Source organism: Setaria viridis, chromosome 6 (genome assembly GCF_005286985.2).
Source record: "Setaria viridis chromosome 6, Setaria_viridis_v4.0, whole genome shotgun sequence".
Taxonomy (NCBI): Eukaryota; Viridiplantae; Streptophyta; class Magnoliopsida; order Poales; family Poaceae; genus Setaria; species Setaria viridis.
Window position 1 is genome coordinate 34,979,855 of NC_048268.2, and position 15,671 is coordinate 34,995,525.

The window sequence follows — 15,671 nt, forward strand, 5'->3', positions numbered from 1 at the left end:
GTCGAGGCAGCGAGCTGGAGGGACGTAGCTACGTACTCCCTCTGTCTCTTAATATATGTCACCGTGGGAAGCGTGTTGATCAAACTTTTTTAAATTTGACTACATTTGTAGAAAATATTAGCAACATTTATATTTTTAAATAAATTTATTATGAAAATAGATTCAACGATCTATCTAATGAAACTAATTATGTATCATAAAAATATTAATATTTTTTATATATATTTGATCAAAGTTGATCACATTTGAATTCTCGAAAAGTGAGAATGATGGGTAAAAAAGGATGGAGTGGGCGAGAAAGAAGAAGCGGCGGCCGAGGGGGCCTCGACGGTCTACCTATCTGGCTTGCGTAAGCAGCCCCCGGTTCACGCACCAGCTGTCCAATGTCCATGCACGCACGTGTCCGTACGTACGCTGGCAGGAGAGGAGACCTGTTTTGAAGTAGCATGTCCCCTCCTAATGGGCACGAGAACAAGCGTGCCCCCCGGCCAGGAGGAGAGCCCAGGGAAAACAGTGCTGCACTGCAGCCTGCCTGAGGGAGGCCGGCATGTACTATCATTCATCGATGCATGCGCTCTCCTGTTTTATATTTTTGTCTCTCTCTCTTTTTTTTTCCATACACACACAAAAGATTAATTGAAGCATGTGAGTGACTGCCGCGTCTGCCCTCTGCAGTTCAGCGCGTCCACTTGTTCACTGAACACTAGTGGTGCACCGTCCATGGCTAGGGCCTTGTTCACTTCCTACAAAACTCCCAACTTTGGCACTATGCAAAAAGAAGATTCCCCATCACATCAAACTTGCGGTACATGCATGGAGTACTAAATGTAGATGAAATCAAAAACTAATTGCACAGTTTTATTGTACTTTGCGAGACGAATCTTTTGAGCCTAATTAGTCAATATTTGGACAATAATTCACAAATACAAACGAAACGCTACAGTGTTGCTACAGTAATTTAGCACCTCCCAAATTCGCAAAGTAAACAAGGGCTAGGTCCCATGGCTATGGCCCCTTTTCTTCCTCTTGCTCTTGTGATGCTGTGTCTCCTGGGAAAGAGGAGGAGCGCTATCATCCCTGTGCTGCTGTGCAGTGGGCGTGGACCCTCCGATCCAGACTTGCAGGATGCCAAGCAGCCTCTATCACCATTCACCAATCACCATCTCGTCCGGATATACCACACGGATTACCTCATCAATGTGGGCGAATGCGATTTTTTTCGAAAACACGTGTAGCCGTCGAGCACACGTGTAGTACTGCTACGGCTTGTTTCAGGAAAGAGAGGTGGCTCCCACCAGTATATGCGTACGCGTGGTTCTCCATCCATGTCCAGAGGCTGCGGTGGCGGCTCTGTCACATGTATCATGACTCTGTCTGCTGTCCTCCTCCGTCAGGCCTGCCCAGGGGTGCCCTGCTGCGGGGTTGACGGCCTGCCCAGGGGTGCCCTGCTGCGGGGAGATATTTGTATGCACGTAGAAACATTTATGAATCTAGAAAAGTAAAAATATTCTGCAATTTTGAACGTAAGAAGTATTTTCTAGAACACCTTGCCCATTTTCATTGCATGTTTGCGACCATTCCATTGATGGTATGACCGCAATCCGCTCCATATCTCTTGCTCTCGTTCCTAGCTAGTATTTAGTAGCCGGCTCTGTGCACATGTACGATGTATCTGTAGAATCAGATCGTATCAATCAATACCATGCCATTGTATCATAACATACTACTACCCGATATAGGGATGGCAATTCTAATACCCATGGGTGGATCTGATTGGGACGAGGATAAGGGGCAAATTTGTCCCGTGGGGACAAATGGGGCACAGGTCACATTTGCCTCTCGTGGTCCATGTGGACCTAAAATTAAGTAATTCTGCTTGTGGTTCAACTAATAATATGCAGCCCAAAATCTAACTCATCTAAGCTAGATAGTATATATGTTCTCCACTCTACCAGGAACCCTAGCGCACCCATCCCCACCATTCCCTTAGCCGACCACAACCACACAATCACATGAAGTAACATCACTACTTTTGCTATGATCTACAGATGCACACAGTAAAAGGTATTAGTCAAAGTTGTGTTTCGGAGACCATGTTGATGTCCCAAAATGACACTTATTTTTGTGACTGAAAGGAGTATATATATTAACTTGTGCCGTATCGTTGACGGTGGCGCGTGTGTGTATGTATGAAAACATGATCTATCTCGATGTGACAAGGAGTTAACAAGATCTCAAATATTGCATGACACCATATAAACTAACCCAAGTGAGCCTTAACACTTGATCAATTCCCCGGTATGAATGGAAAACTGATGATTTTTCTTTCTGAAAGGAAAAGGATATGTTTAATTCCTAGGAACCAATATGATATGCAGTTGAAAGTTCAACACACATGAGTAGATACGATCAGAAGTCGGTATCACGCATGTGCAGTCCTCTTCTTTTGAAAAAGTTATATTTGTCTCTATCCCATCGATTGTGACAAAAGTTTAATTTTGATGGGTTATTGATTCCATGCCACTCTCTTTTTCCACACAAAAAACATTTTTGAAATGTGCTGTCACATAATTGTATTATTATTTATGCTATGAACAATAATCGATCCCTATTTTCATTTTCACTTATCACCTCTCACGCCCTTTTCTCTACCGTACCCATGCATGCACCCATCGCAGCCATGAAATGAAAGCCTAACAGCCACCTGTACATTCCACATCCCACGATGGACAAAGTGTAAAAAGTTTGAGGATAACTAAACTTAGGGCCAGAGCTAATCAAAATTGCTTACACATTTTCGTGCTCTGTCATCATTAGTTTGAACTATCATATTTGAGCTGTAATAGCAGCTTCTGTGCTCCCTTGAGAATGGATGTGGTCGGACTAGTCCGCCGGGCTATTGTAATAAGGTCATTTGTTTCTTCCCCTTTCAATAAAAAACATGCAAGGCACATTTGCAAAAAAAAGTTGTAATAGTAGTCTCGCACTAAAGTTTATGAAGAATATCCTGTGAAAAATAAAATAACTAGATTTCCTTTGATACAATACGATGTAAAGTACATCTATCATTCAAAAATTAACGTTGGGGACTGTATAGTTTAATTGCACAAATCCGAAAAACACCATTACCATACCTCCGAGAAGATATTGATATTTATCTAACTTTTAGCCGCCCAAGCACATGGTTAATTTGATTCAAATGATATATGATTTGTTAAGCAAATGAAACTTTCGTCTGAACTAATGTAGCATCAAACTAAACATCAGTAGTGCATCATAGATTCATAGCTGATGCAAAATAATATCAGGTAGCAAATCGTCGAATAGAATCTCAATCTCATCAATTGCTGCGAGGAACAAACAAATGAAGCACGCAATTCGTATTCTAGGTGGGATAAAATAAGCTTCTGCAATGGATATACAACATATAAATGAATAGCATGAGATGATTGTTTTAAATAAAATGAATAGCGTAAGGAACGAAAATAGGCGTGTGAGTGTTACACAGTACATGAGATAGGAACACACGAATAGCACGGATATATAGCATATTTCAACACCAACAAATTAAATAAATAGAATGCTTAAATTAAAGGCCTGTTATTTGGATTAATGATAATGTAGCATGGTGTGGGAAAGTATTGAGATTATGTTCAAATTTGAACTGATCTCAAAATTTCGCAGAAACGCACATGCACCTCTACATCTACTCCAAACACTCACTGAACCATTGAAATTATTTACGCGCGGAAGCATTATATTATTACCACCTAAAAGATAACCACCATGCGCGCATTACAATGCGTGCAAAGTGTGACCACGGACGACGCAACATCGATCAACAATGGTGACTGGTGAGAAGAGATATGCACGTTACAGGCCATATGGCAGTGATTCCAAGCCGGCCGGCCAATGCAAGGCTGCCGGCGACAAGCCAGCTACAGCTAGCCGCTGTGCTGCAGCCTGTGGAGCAGCGCCGCCCGGAGGCGGCCCTCGTCCCGCAGCGCGGTGGGCACGTCGACGACGGCGTCCTGCACGATCACCCCGCCGACGCGGCACGCGCAGGCGTGCTGCACGGGCAGGTCCAGCGAGCGGAGCGCGTCCATGAGGCGCGCGGTGGCGTGGCGGTGACGCGCCGCGGTCGTCAGGCGCAGCGCCGCCGACTCCTGCCCGACCACCATCCGCACCTCCAGCTTCTCATCTTCCTCGAGCCCGAACGAGCCGGCCGCCGGGGCGGCGCCGTCGTCGTCCACCACGAGGAACGGGCTCGCCTTCCGCAAGGCGGCCCGCGTGGCCTCGACCTCGAGCTGCTCCACGCGGGCGCGCAGCTCGGAGATGTAGGCCGTGGCGTCGGCGAGGAGGGACGCCTTGTCCATCCGGGTCACGTTGGGCACGGCGGCGCGGAGGTCGCAGAACCGGCGGTGGAGCTTGTCCCGGCGGTGCCGCTCGGCCTCCACGTGGCTGAAGGCAGGGCCGGCCCCGGAGCTGGGCCCAGGCTTCCTCCCCCGCCGCTTCGTCGCCGCAGCTGCCGGCGGGTTATTATTCATGCTGGACAAGTCAGCGGAGCTTCCGCCCCCGTCGCCCGACACGGCTCCATGCTCTAGGGGCGGCTGGTCCTGTGCGTTGTCGTCGTCGTCGTCCATCAGCCATTGCTCCAGCACCTCGGTGTAGGGGAACTCGAGCACCAGGCCGCCGTTGCCGGCAGCGGAGAAGAAAGATGCTGGGGAGGGTGGGTTGCTGGTGGAGGAGGTGGGGCGGGCATGCTCATCCATGGAAGATAGCAGCACGCGATAGTACAATACTACTTTACTCTACGCTCAGCTATATGTAGTTGCCACTCCCCTTGAACAGGCATATATCGTTAGAAATGGCAGGCTTGGTTGGATCACTTCCCTTTCGTAGGCATATTTCTTTTAATAGGCATATTGGATGCTCGAGGTGTCCGTGTATTTAAAAGTGCTGTGTTGGTGCATATCAAAATCACCCTACTTTTTAATAATAGCCTAAAAATTCATACTTTTTAATTAATCTTTTGTTTGGTAATTACTGAAACAATTGACTGATCATGCCTTACGATTTAGTATCAGTGAATTCATGTTTGAAAGCATTTTCATGTGATGTCAGATTTCATAGTCATGAACATTATAAAATACTATCCCTCTAATTTAAATGTAAGTCGTTGCAGCATCATGGGCTGCAATATGACACTTTGGCTTGCAAATTAAGCATATTTTTTTAAAATAGAAAATTTAGTAACATCAACTACAGTGTTGTCATTCTAGTAACATCAAAACCATGTCTTGTAAATGATCAGACCCGGCCCTGCTAAGCCTTAATCAGAAGCATAAAATCAAGAGCTCACTAACGAAGCTAGGCGCACCTAGCTAGTAAAAATCATGGAGATAATTGAATACTAAAAGCTACCCCTTATTGTATTAGTACTAGCTCCCTCCACTAATAAACAAGTGATGTGTAGATGTTTTTGGGTGGTTAAGTTGATCATTCAAATGTTGGTAGAGCATATTAATTTCTTCTTATATATGTAGCTAGTATTCGGACAGATGGAGATGTCTGTTGTGCTAAGTGTAAGCGACCAGGTCTGTCTCTGTACATGACCGTTAGCGTTAGGCTCAGGTGCTGTTAGTCTAGAACCGAGTCCTACGGCGACTCTCCTGTATACCGAGTCCATCGGCCTCTCTCCTAGAATATTCTAGGTCAGGTCAGGTAGTTGCACACGTTCGGCCGCTGGCCTGTGTAGTATATGTACTCACCGATTGTGATCAATACAAGCTGAGCATTCTACCTTTCTCACTCTTACACTAAGGGGGCGTTTGGATACCAGGGGCTAAACTTTAACCCTGTCACATCAAATGTTCGGATACTAATTAGGAGGACTAAACATAAGCTAATTACAAAATTAATTGCGGAACTCCTAAGCTAAATCGCGAGACGAATCTATTAAGCCTAATTAATCCATGTGAATGGTTACTGTAGCACCACATTGTCAAATCATGGACTAATTAGGCTTAATAGATTCGTCTCGCGATTTAGCCTAGAGGTTGTGTAATTAGTTTTGTAACTAGTGTAAGTTTAATACTCCTAATTAGTGTCCAAACATTCGATGTGACGAGGGTTAAAATTGAGCCCTCTCATCCCAAACACCCCGTAAGGCATATGAAGTTCAGACAATTGAAGATAGAAAGAAAACCCAAAGATCGTAGAAAAGCCTTGCCCTCGGATAAATGGAGATGTCTGTTGTGCTAAGACATGGAACGTGGACGAGCTCCAGCTACAAGATCCCTACTACTGCATGCACTCACGCCAAGCTTCAGCAGTCTCCTTCAACGAAACAGACTGAAGAATCTGATGGGATCGTTGGTAGCTTTTGGAGTTTGCAGCGTGTTCGATTTCTTGGGGGCAATTCATTTGACATGCCAAAGCTGCATTTTATTATTAGAGTATACAAGTCAGGGTGCACGTGGTTTCCTCGCACGCACCTGGCGCGTGTGGCCCGCGGGTACGTCCTTATCGCGGCCTCGTGGCTGTCGTGCGTGGTGGTCCAGCGCGCGGGCAGGAGGGGTTTTACATCACCAGTGCTGTCAATGGGCCGGCCGGGGCTGGTCACGACGACGGTCTCGTCGTCGTCCTCATCCATCCTCATCGTCTCTGGAGCCATGGCTCCGGGACCTTTTGCCTTGCCAGAGGCGAGTTCCAACTCGAGCACCGGCGGCGGATGGGAGGTGGCCGGCCGGGAAGCTAGGGAGCTCGATCAGGGAGAGGAGGTCTGCTGCCGTGTGGTGCTGCTGGAAAAAGGAGGAACGGCTGCCGAGACGGTCATCCATGGACCATGGCTGCTGGAGCATGCGGTACTATGCCAGCCTCACAGCCCGGCAGTCAGGCAGAGTGTCCTTGCTTCCCTTTAACAGGCATATGCGTTGCTCAGGTGGTGGGTCTAGCTAGCTGTCTCCTATAGCAGGCAGGCTGCAGGAATGCAGCAAGAGGAAGCAAATGCAGTGGGGGGCTAATCAGAGTAAGCTACCTTGGCAGACGGGGACCCATGGGTGCGGGTATAGGTGTGAAATTCCTGGATCTAGACCCGACCTGACCCGCATTAAGGTGTGTTGAGTGTGGGTGTGAATTTTCACCTGTGGATGCCAATGGAGTTCATTATAACAAGGTATATCATAGTTCACCTCATGATACATGACCCTTTGCATCATGAATTCGGCCTAGCTCAACTGAAAACCCTAGACTACACATTCAGTCAGTTACTTGGTGGTTTTATGTTTGCTGAATGGGCATTATGCTCTATTTAATTCTTTATTTGCCGAAGCCTGGACTATTCTTTTTTTGACTGAGACGATCTTATTAGTTATTATTATATATTGATTGATATCATATGATCATATTGATATATATTGTATATTGCACCCATGGGTGACCCAAAACCCGACGGCGACCCATGGGTGTAGGTGCGGGTGTGATATTTCCCCCGCGGGTCTGTCCGAGGACGGGTGTGATCAAATGTTGCGGGTCTTATTGATGGCGGGTTTTTACTCGACCCTCACCTCACCCACACATTGCCATCCCTAAACCTGAAAGGCATCGTAAAATCAAGAGTCCGGTGACCTAGCTGCAGGAAATTGTTAAAGAATCAACGCACACCTGCACCTGAAATCTTAATCGTTGATCTCATTTCGGAGTGGTTAGTTCTAGCAGCTCTGTCATAGCGTCTCTCCATCTCTTAGGAGCAGAATCGATGGAGGCAGGGCGTACGTCTCTCTCCTCAGCACTCTCAATGGGATTCGAGCTAAATTTGGAGGGTGTCGTTGGGAAAAGATTCCTTCACATTGTGACGACCGACCCCTAATTCTTCCGAGTTAATCTTAATCGGAGCCCTTGATCATAGTCATCTGCCTTGTTTTACCGCGCCTGAGTGCTCAGCCTTCCGCCCGGTTCCGACCCCGGAGACCCGACCCCTCTCCGTTTCGCTCCTCTCCCGACCCCGGCAAGCTCAGCCCACCGTCGGATCCTTCTGAATCTTCCTCAAACGTCCGTTCTATCCGCCCGGTGGACCCGCGAGATCTTTTTCCCAGATCCTCCGCGACAGGCGCACTCGAGTTGCATGCCCGCTTCAGAGTCTTCCTGCCGCGTGGCTCGTCCTCTCCGATGCCGCCGCTCAGTTTTGTCTCTGGCAAGCGACCAAGTGGGTTCTCGCGCCCCCTTCCCCAATGGCAGCGGAAGCCCTCTGCAACCTTTCTGCAGAACCTCGCCTCCCGCGCCCATCATCACACCGCCAGATCCCGGCCCCAGAGCCCGATGTCGCCCGTCTTTTCCGTCACTTCGACCACAGTCGCGCCGCCTGGTCTCCGCTACACGACGATTCCTCCATCGCCAACCCCGACCGCGGCAGCGACAGCTCCTTTCCCCGCCCTGTCAGAAGCCGCCCGACAATCTGTTGCTCCGCGCTCGCCCGCGCGCCCGCGGCTGCCTGTCTTCTCACCTGTGCGCCCTCGATTCTAGCGCCGTTAAACCGGTCGCTTCTATCAAATCTTCCGCACGACGACGCCCGCCTTCCGCCAAATCTCAACCACCGGTCTACCCGCTCCTACGCCGCCCTGACGGCAGAGCGCAATGATTGCTGACGTCACCCCCGGAGTCCTGCACCACCGCCCTCTTCGCTCAATCGCCGCCCCGGCAGAGCACTCCATTGCTTTTCCCCGGCCTTCGCGCAGCTTCCCTTCTCTCTCTCCCGCACCGCTTCCTTCTCAGTTCCAGCAGCTATAAAAGGAATGCACCAGCCGCCGGAGTTCCCTCCGCCATTGTTGCCTTTAGCCATTCTCTCGCTCTCTGCTCAAGCTCCTAGCGCCGCACACCAAGTCCTGAGGAGCTCTGCTCTCAGATTCTCTCAGTTTTCTCCCAGTCACCCAGCAGCTTGCTCCTCCGTGCTGCGTAAAAGCTCTCTTGTGATCAGCAAGAAGCACCGCCGCCGCCGTAGCTTTGCCAGTCTTAGCTGTTGTTCAAGGCTTTAGTCCCTCCTTCCAAGTCTGCCTCTTCCCGACCCTAAGCTTTCCTTTCAGGAAGAAGGTGAGTTGCCGACCCCAGTCCGCCTCGCCCGACCCCTCCTATCCGCCCGACCCCGGTTCCGTCTCGCCCGACCCTATCTGTTCCACCGACCCTTATCCGCCTCGCCCGAGGGCTCGGCTGTGATCTTTTTCTTTAACCTGAGGGTGTATGTGTAAAACTTAGGAACCCTTCAGCGCTTGCGTCTGAGGATCCCTAGTATCCCACATCCTCTAGTTCAAGGATCAGAGCATAAGTTCCTTTCCGACCTTTGCCTTTCGATCATCACCAGCTCTCTTGAACCTCCCTACCCTCCTGCTCTTTGTCGCGAGTTTCTGGGCTCAGGCGAGCCAGCGTTGCTGTTGAAATAACTGTCTATGCTAACTCTTGCATTGCATTCGTGTAGAGCTGCACCTCGCCGACGGCTTCTACGAGCTTCATCCGGCGCCAGAAGAAGAGGCTGTAGCTGAGTTCCTACCCTCCGAAGCCGAAGTCGCCCCCGACGTCGAGCAGTTCCCTTCCTCTTTGCTTGAAGGCAAGCCCCGGTTGCATGAAAACCCTATGTGTTTTACCAGACTTGCGCATGCCTTCTGTAACATGCTTGTGCATTTACGTATAGGAGTTGTTTGAAACCCTAGATGCATGACTTAGTTATCCCCATGATCTGAGCACTAGCTGTTGGACCGAGTAGCTGCCTTGCTTAACTAGGAAACGGTAAAAGTCGAGTGATTTCCTGTCACTCGCGAGTTGTAGGAGTTGCATGTTTACTCTCCTGTTATAACTATAAGGACGATGGACGGGGCAGGGTTTTGGTAACTCTTTGGTGGATGGAGGGTTTCCCCGTCTGTCTATGAAATCTTGCTAAGGCCGACAGTGGTGGTGTTCGTGATCAAGTGTTTGAAAGTACTAGCCTCATACTTAGTATGGGATGAGGAAGCCTAGTACCTGATTGAACCTAGACGTGAGCGGTCGTCCCATTGTTCTTGGAACGGAGTTCCCCTGCTGGTTGTCGCACGTGGTGGCAAGCGTGGTCGCAGGACGGCAGAGGCCGGGTCTGTGGAACCTTACACCAAAGGAAATGGGCCTGACACGGGTTAGGGGATTGATGGGGAAGGCCGACACAGGAAGCGACCTCCGGGTGCACGGATGTCGTGAGGCTAGGTTCACCATGCATGGTTAAAGAACTCGAATCGATTTGTCTGCCTTTCACAGTTTGAGATTGCTTGATCGCTATGTCACCCTGAGTAAATGAGGAAGCTGATGATGACATGTTTGTTGATATATCTACACATCTTGTTTGGTTCTATGATTGCTTAGAATAGGTTGCAAAACCTAGACTGGTAAATGAACCTAGAACCGGAGCTAAAACTGAAAATAGGGTTACTTAGTGCTTTTGGCAAACAAACCCTCAGCCAAAAAGCCCTGCATGTCTAGATGGAGGAGCAGTTTTTACTCCCATCGGTTAAGTCTTGTTGAGCTTAGTAGCTCAGCCTTGTTGTGGCTCCTGTTTTTCAGGTGAGTTCACTGCGCCCGACCCCTCTGTTGCTGGCGCTTGGCCGCCCCAGCTCCCGCCGGGCTGGACGGTCGAGTGGGATCCTTCCTCGGACGGCGAGGAAAGGAACCAGTGATGTCCCGTTTGGCCTCACCAGGGACGTCCGACCCCGACGATTGCTTCCGCTAGTGGTTTTACTTTTGTTGTTTTCCTTTGAACCTTGTAAAAACTCTGATGTTGGTTTTCCTGGCCGAACTAAAAGGTTAAACCGTTTAACTCAGTGGACTCGTTGTATTCTCTGGAACCACTCACCTTCGTGTGAGTTTGCTAAACTCGATCCTGTTCAAGTGGTTAAATCGGATGAAATCCGACGGCACTTCGTGTTAACTTGACTTAAGCATGGGTGTCGCATATTAGGCGGCTTAACCCTGTCCAAATCAAGCTAATCCGAAGTGGATCCGCCACACACATGTACATGCAGCCACATGCTTTATCTACTCGTCCATCTCACTTACATGATGTGCCATCCAATGGCACGGGAAAATCCATGTTTCGTGTGTGTGGGGGGTGGGGGAGGGGCAGAGGCGATGGCATTGATGGTGTCACCTGTATGGGCCTGCCTTGGGGTTTACACTGGGTGCTGCTATAGATCTTTGGGCACCACATAATTGTAGTAAAACTAATGGTCGGGACAATACAATGACGGATTTGATAACAAATAAGAGTAGTTTGTTCATATATATAGGATAATTCTTTTCATGTAAATAGGAAAAAATAAGGAAAGCCAGAACTATACACAATGTTTAAAAAAAAGAAAAACATATTAGTAGGTTGCAAGGATATGTATCGGATCCTAGCTAAATTCCAAAAGGAAAAAAAAGGACAAACACAAAAACTGAAAAGAAGCTAACTGAAACAGTCAATATCCAAGCGTGAAGCCAGGACGTGTTTCTTTTTTATTTTAAAAAATGTCCTTTTGGATCTTCGGCTTCGGGACCAGCCGAACGGAACCAATTTTGTGGCCCACCGACCAGGAGCACATAATGGCCAACCGTTGCCTTATCCTTACGGACGACACTTGGGCCTTGAAGATCGATTCTGACAATGGGAAGGGCAATATAAGAAGCCTATATTATTCCAGATAACTTCCCGGAGCATAGCAGCTGCAGTTCTACCTTTATTCAGCGATATAGGCTGGTAACCATGTGAAAGAATCAAACATGGATGTGCTGCCCATTCACAAGAAAGAGCCAACTACGCATCTTGTTGCCTGAGGAGGCTTTCCATCTATGCAGCAGTACCTTTGCCAAGTAACTTGAGCCCAAGGTATCACAATGGTTGTAATTTTGTGTAGAAACTCGAATAACCTTGCTTTGTTATGGGCTCCTAACTTTAACCCTAGCAACCTTCATTTTTTTGACAAGCTCTGGTGCATGCAACAAGGCAATTAATCCCCCTTTTTATCGATATTACTCCACCATTCCTCGAACTATGTTCCCCACATATACAAATGTTATCTTGTTTCGACACAATTTTAACAATAGAAAGTACTAAAATTTATTTTTTTAATGAGGATCTGCAAAGACATATGGTGACCTCATTAATCTCAACATCAGTTGGTTCAGTCTATCATATGTGCTAATAGCAGTAGGGTTAGCGTCATTTAGGACCAGTTTGGTCAGGTTCCTTGGACTCCGGCTCCTACACTGTAGCGTGGCAGCATGCCAGAGGAGCCGGAGCCGGAGGAGCCACAATTTGTGGCTCCACCAGCTCCTCCAAGGTCTGAGGAGGAGTGAGAGGAGAAAGGAAATTAGCTTCGGTGAACAATATCACTACAATGCGTGAACAGTAAAATAGCAGGAGCAATCCGGAGCTCCCAGAAGTCCCACAAAACTGGCTCTTATACCAGTGAACGTGCATGTGTGTTTTTTTGCATATTGTGATTAAAAAAAAACTTGTACCTATATGTTTGCTACGGTAGTGCACTATTGCCGGAAAACGACTCTAGATGCTTGTAACCTTGTACTATTCTCTCCTTAATAAGCTTACTTGTTTCTACTTCAAGGAGCTGCTTCTGCTTGCATGTGAGGCCGTACGTGCGCCTCCGTCCGTCTGCATCGATCTGCCACGAGCAGAGCTTGGCTGCACGCCAAGCAGCAGGGACCACTTGTCCATCCACTTGCATTGTTACACACTGACTGCACCAGTCCTATATATGAAGAATTGACGATCTGTTCCATCTATGCATGGCATGCGACCCTGGAACAGTCTCGATCTCCCGCCCTGTGTGTGTGGTTCTTGGAAAGATTATAAACGATAACGCGAGAAGATGTGAGGAAGATGGAGAGATGGTACGTGGGCATGGATCGTCGCCACGGAGGAGCTGCGCCTGTATGCAAGTACTGCAAGATCGTACGTGATTCAGATCATCGTCTAGCTCAGACTGCTCAGTAGCTCTGGCTCGGTGGGTAGGGAGGGACTAGGGAACAGTAGCAGCCATCCGAGTTCAGAGTTCACTGCAGGCTCCCGTGTGTCTGCGCTGAGCCACTTGCCCACTTGCGCGGCACCATCGTCCATGGCCGCCCAGCACAGACCGAACAGAGCTACAGAAGAGGAACTCCACGGCAGTTGTTGTAATAAAGATCCACATCAGTCATCAGGGTCTTGTTTAATTCCCAATTTAGGAGTGGCAAAATTGATATTTTATCATAAATGCGTAACTGTAGCATTTCGTTTGTATTTGTGAATTATTATCCAAAAATTGACTAATTAGGCTTAAAAGATTCGTCTCGCAAAGTACAACAAAACTGTGCAATTAATTTTTGATTTCGTCTACATTTAGTACTTCATGCATGTACCATAAGTTTGATGTGATGGGGAATCTTCTTTTTACATAGTGGCAAAGTTAGAATTTTGGGGAACTAAACAGACCGCAGGTGACTACCTAGGCTACGTTTAGTTCCCTCCAAACTCCCAACTTTGACACTATGAAAAAGAAGATTTCCCATCATATCAAACTTGCGACATGCATGGAGTACTAAATGTAGACGAAATTAAAAACTAATTGCACAGTTTTGTTGTACTTTGCGAGACGAATCTTTTGAGCCTAATTAGTCAATATTTGGACAATAATTTACAAATACAAACGTAACGCTACAGTTGCGCATTTATGGCAAAATGCCAATTTTGCCACCCCCGAATTGGGAAGTGCGCTAGCTGCACGTCGTGGGGTCGAACAGAAGTGGTGTCGATATCAGTGTCTTGCAAGTGGTGTGGTCCTGTGTCCATATCAGTATCTAAAGATATTATGGAAGATCTGTATGCATGACTCGCTCTATCTATCCCTACCCTTTCTGAACCACACAAGTTGCTCACCTAAGTCACAGCCTCATGTATCGTTTTATAGATAACCACCAGTTATTCTCGTTCTTGAGAAATAAAGCAAATAAACATTGATTAGAAACGTTTTTCACGTTCTATTCGGTGGAACCTTATACTAGCTAGGCTTCCAGCGTTGGAAGATCTAATCCAGGCGTGTCGAACTTTGAAGATGTCGGCTTTGTGATGGTAAAAGAAGGACTAAGCCTTTATTTATTTCTAAGGAGGATGAAGGCGGAACTTCTATCTATTATCTTAAAAAAACTTGAAAAAAAGCATGAAAAAGTGCCTTTTCAAAGTGTAGCGACCAAATGACGGATGGGAGATTGAAAGTTCTATGCGCATGCGAGTCATCATGTATATAAAAAATGTAAAACCACATGTATACGTGACCACATGGCATATCTCAACAGTTAATTTCTCTCCATCCAACCGTTGATCAACTACCTACCCATGTACTTCTCACGTAACCATGATCCATCTCACCATTGATTAAAAAATGAATGATTTGGATAGCACATACATGCATGTGAAAAATCCGTGTTCGTATATGACCGATTCAAAAGGCGTCATGCGCGTGTAGTAGTTATCTTCCAAGAGAGGGATATTTGGCTCTTTACCGTTTGTTGTAAATTGAAAAGGTTCTGATTCCATTTTTCTTGAAATGTGCTGGTGCGCTGAATTGTTCTTTTATGATACACGTTACTGCCAATAATGGCTCAGCCCCCTTTTGTAGCCTTCACTTCTCATTTTCTTTCTCTGCACCGATCGACTGATCAATTGATACCTAGTGTCTTCGTAGCTGGCCGGTCGTCAAAGTGCCTGGGCTACACTGCTGCTGATTCAGACGACGATTATGCATGCTAAACAAGTAAAAAAAAAAAAGAAGGTAACCTTCATCTAAACTGATGCAGCAAAAATTTAAACATGATCAGTAAATACCATCTGATGCAAATATGTAATTCGAGCTAGCAGGCCCTCCAATGGAATCGTGTGCCCATACATTGTGTGTGTACAAAGTGCAAACGCGGACGACACAGCATTCTCCTGATGACATGCACGCACAGTATAGGAGATCGATTTGGCGCTGGATCGGATTTTGCTTCTCGAATCGAAAGAAAATAAAAATGGCGGCGCAAGCCTGCCGGCGACGAGCTGGGCTAGCTATTATGCTATAGTAGCGAGCCGTGCTGCTCTGCTGCCGCCGCCGCTCCCGCTGGGTGATGATGGCTGGGCCGTCGTCGGTGATGGGCATTTGGGCAAGGGCTTCCAGCTGCCAGCGCGTCTCTAGGCCGCATTCCGCTGGGGGTGCAATGCAAGCCCCCTTGGCCCAAGCCACTGCCAAGTGCCAACGCATGCAGCTCTCCATCCTCCACGTCGTCGTCGTCGTCGAGAAGCCCTATCGAGCACTGAGAGTTGCTGGCAGCGGAGGAGCGCGCCGTTACAGTACTATTGCCACTTCCCTTGAACAGCCCTACCTGATGATAGTAGTACATTTACGTCGGGTAGCTAGTTTAATCTGGGCATACAGTTGGTTCGAGAACTCATAATAAACCTAATAATTGTGTGAAGGCTGCTCGATATAGGTGCATTTGTGTTTGGAGAGAGAAACGCAACCAATCAGCGCCATGGCAAGTACTCTCTACTCCAAATTTTACTTCCAAATTTTAGATCGTTTTAATTTTGTTAGATTCATAAACATTATTATGTATCTAGATATAGTGTATATACTCTAAGT

General features: G+C 47.4%; 1 protein-coding gene across 1 annotated transcript; it reads right to left on the reverse strand.

The window, feature by feature from the left end:
* Positions 1-3,584: 3,584 nt before the first annotated feature.
* On the reverse strand, positions 3,585-4,900 carry LOC117860236 (transcription factor bHLH14). The gene has a single exon (XM_034743496.2). The coding sequence runs from the start codon at positions 4,770-4,772 to the stop codon at positions 3,945-3,947; it is 828 nt and encodes a 275-aa protein (XP_034599387.1). The 5' UTR covers positions 4,773-4,900; the 3' UTR covers positions 3,585-3,944.
* Between the last annotated feature and the right edge of the window lie 10,771 nt (positions 4,901-15,671).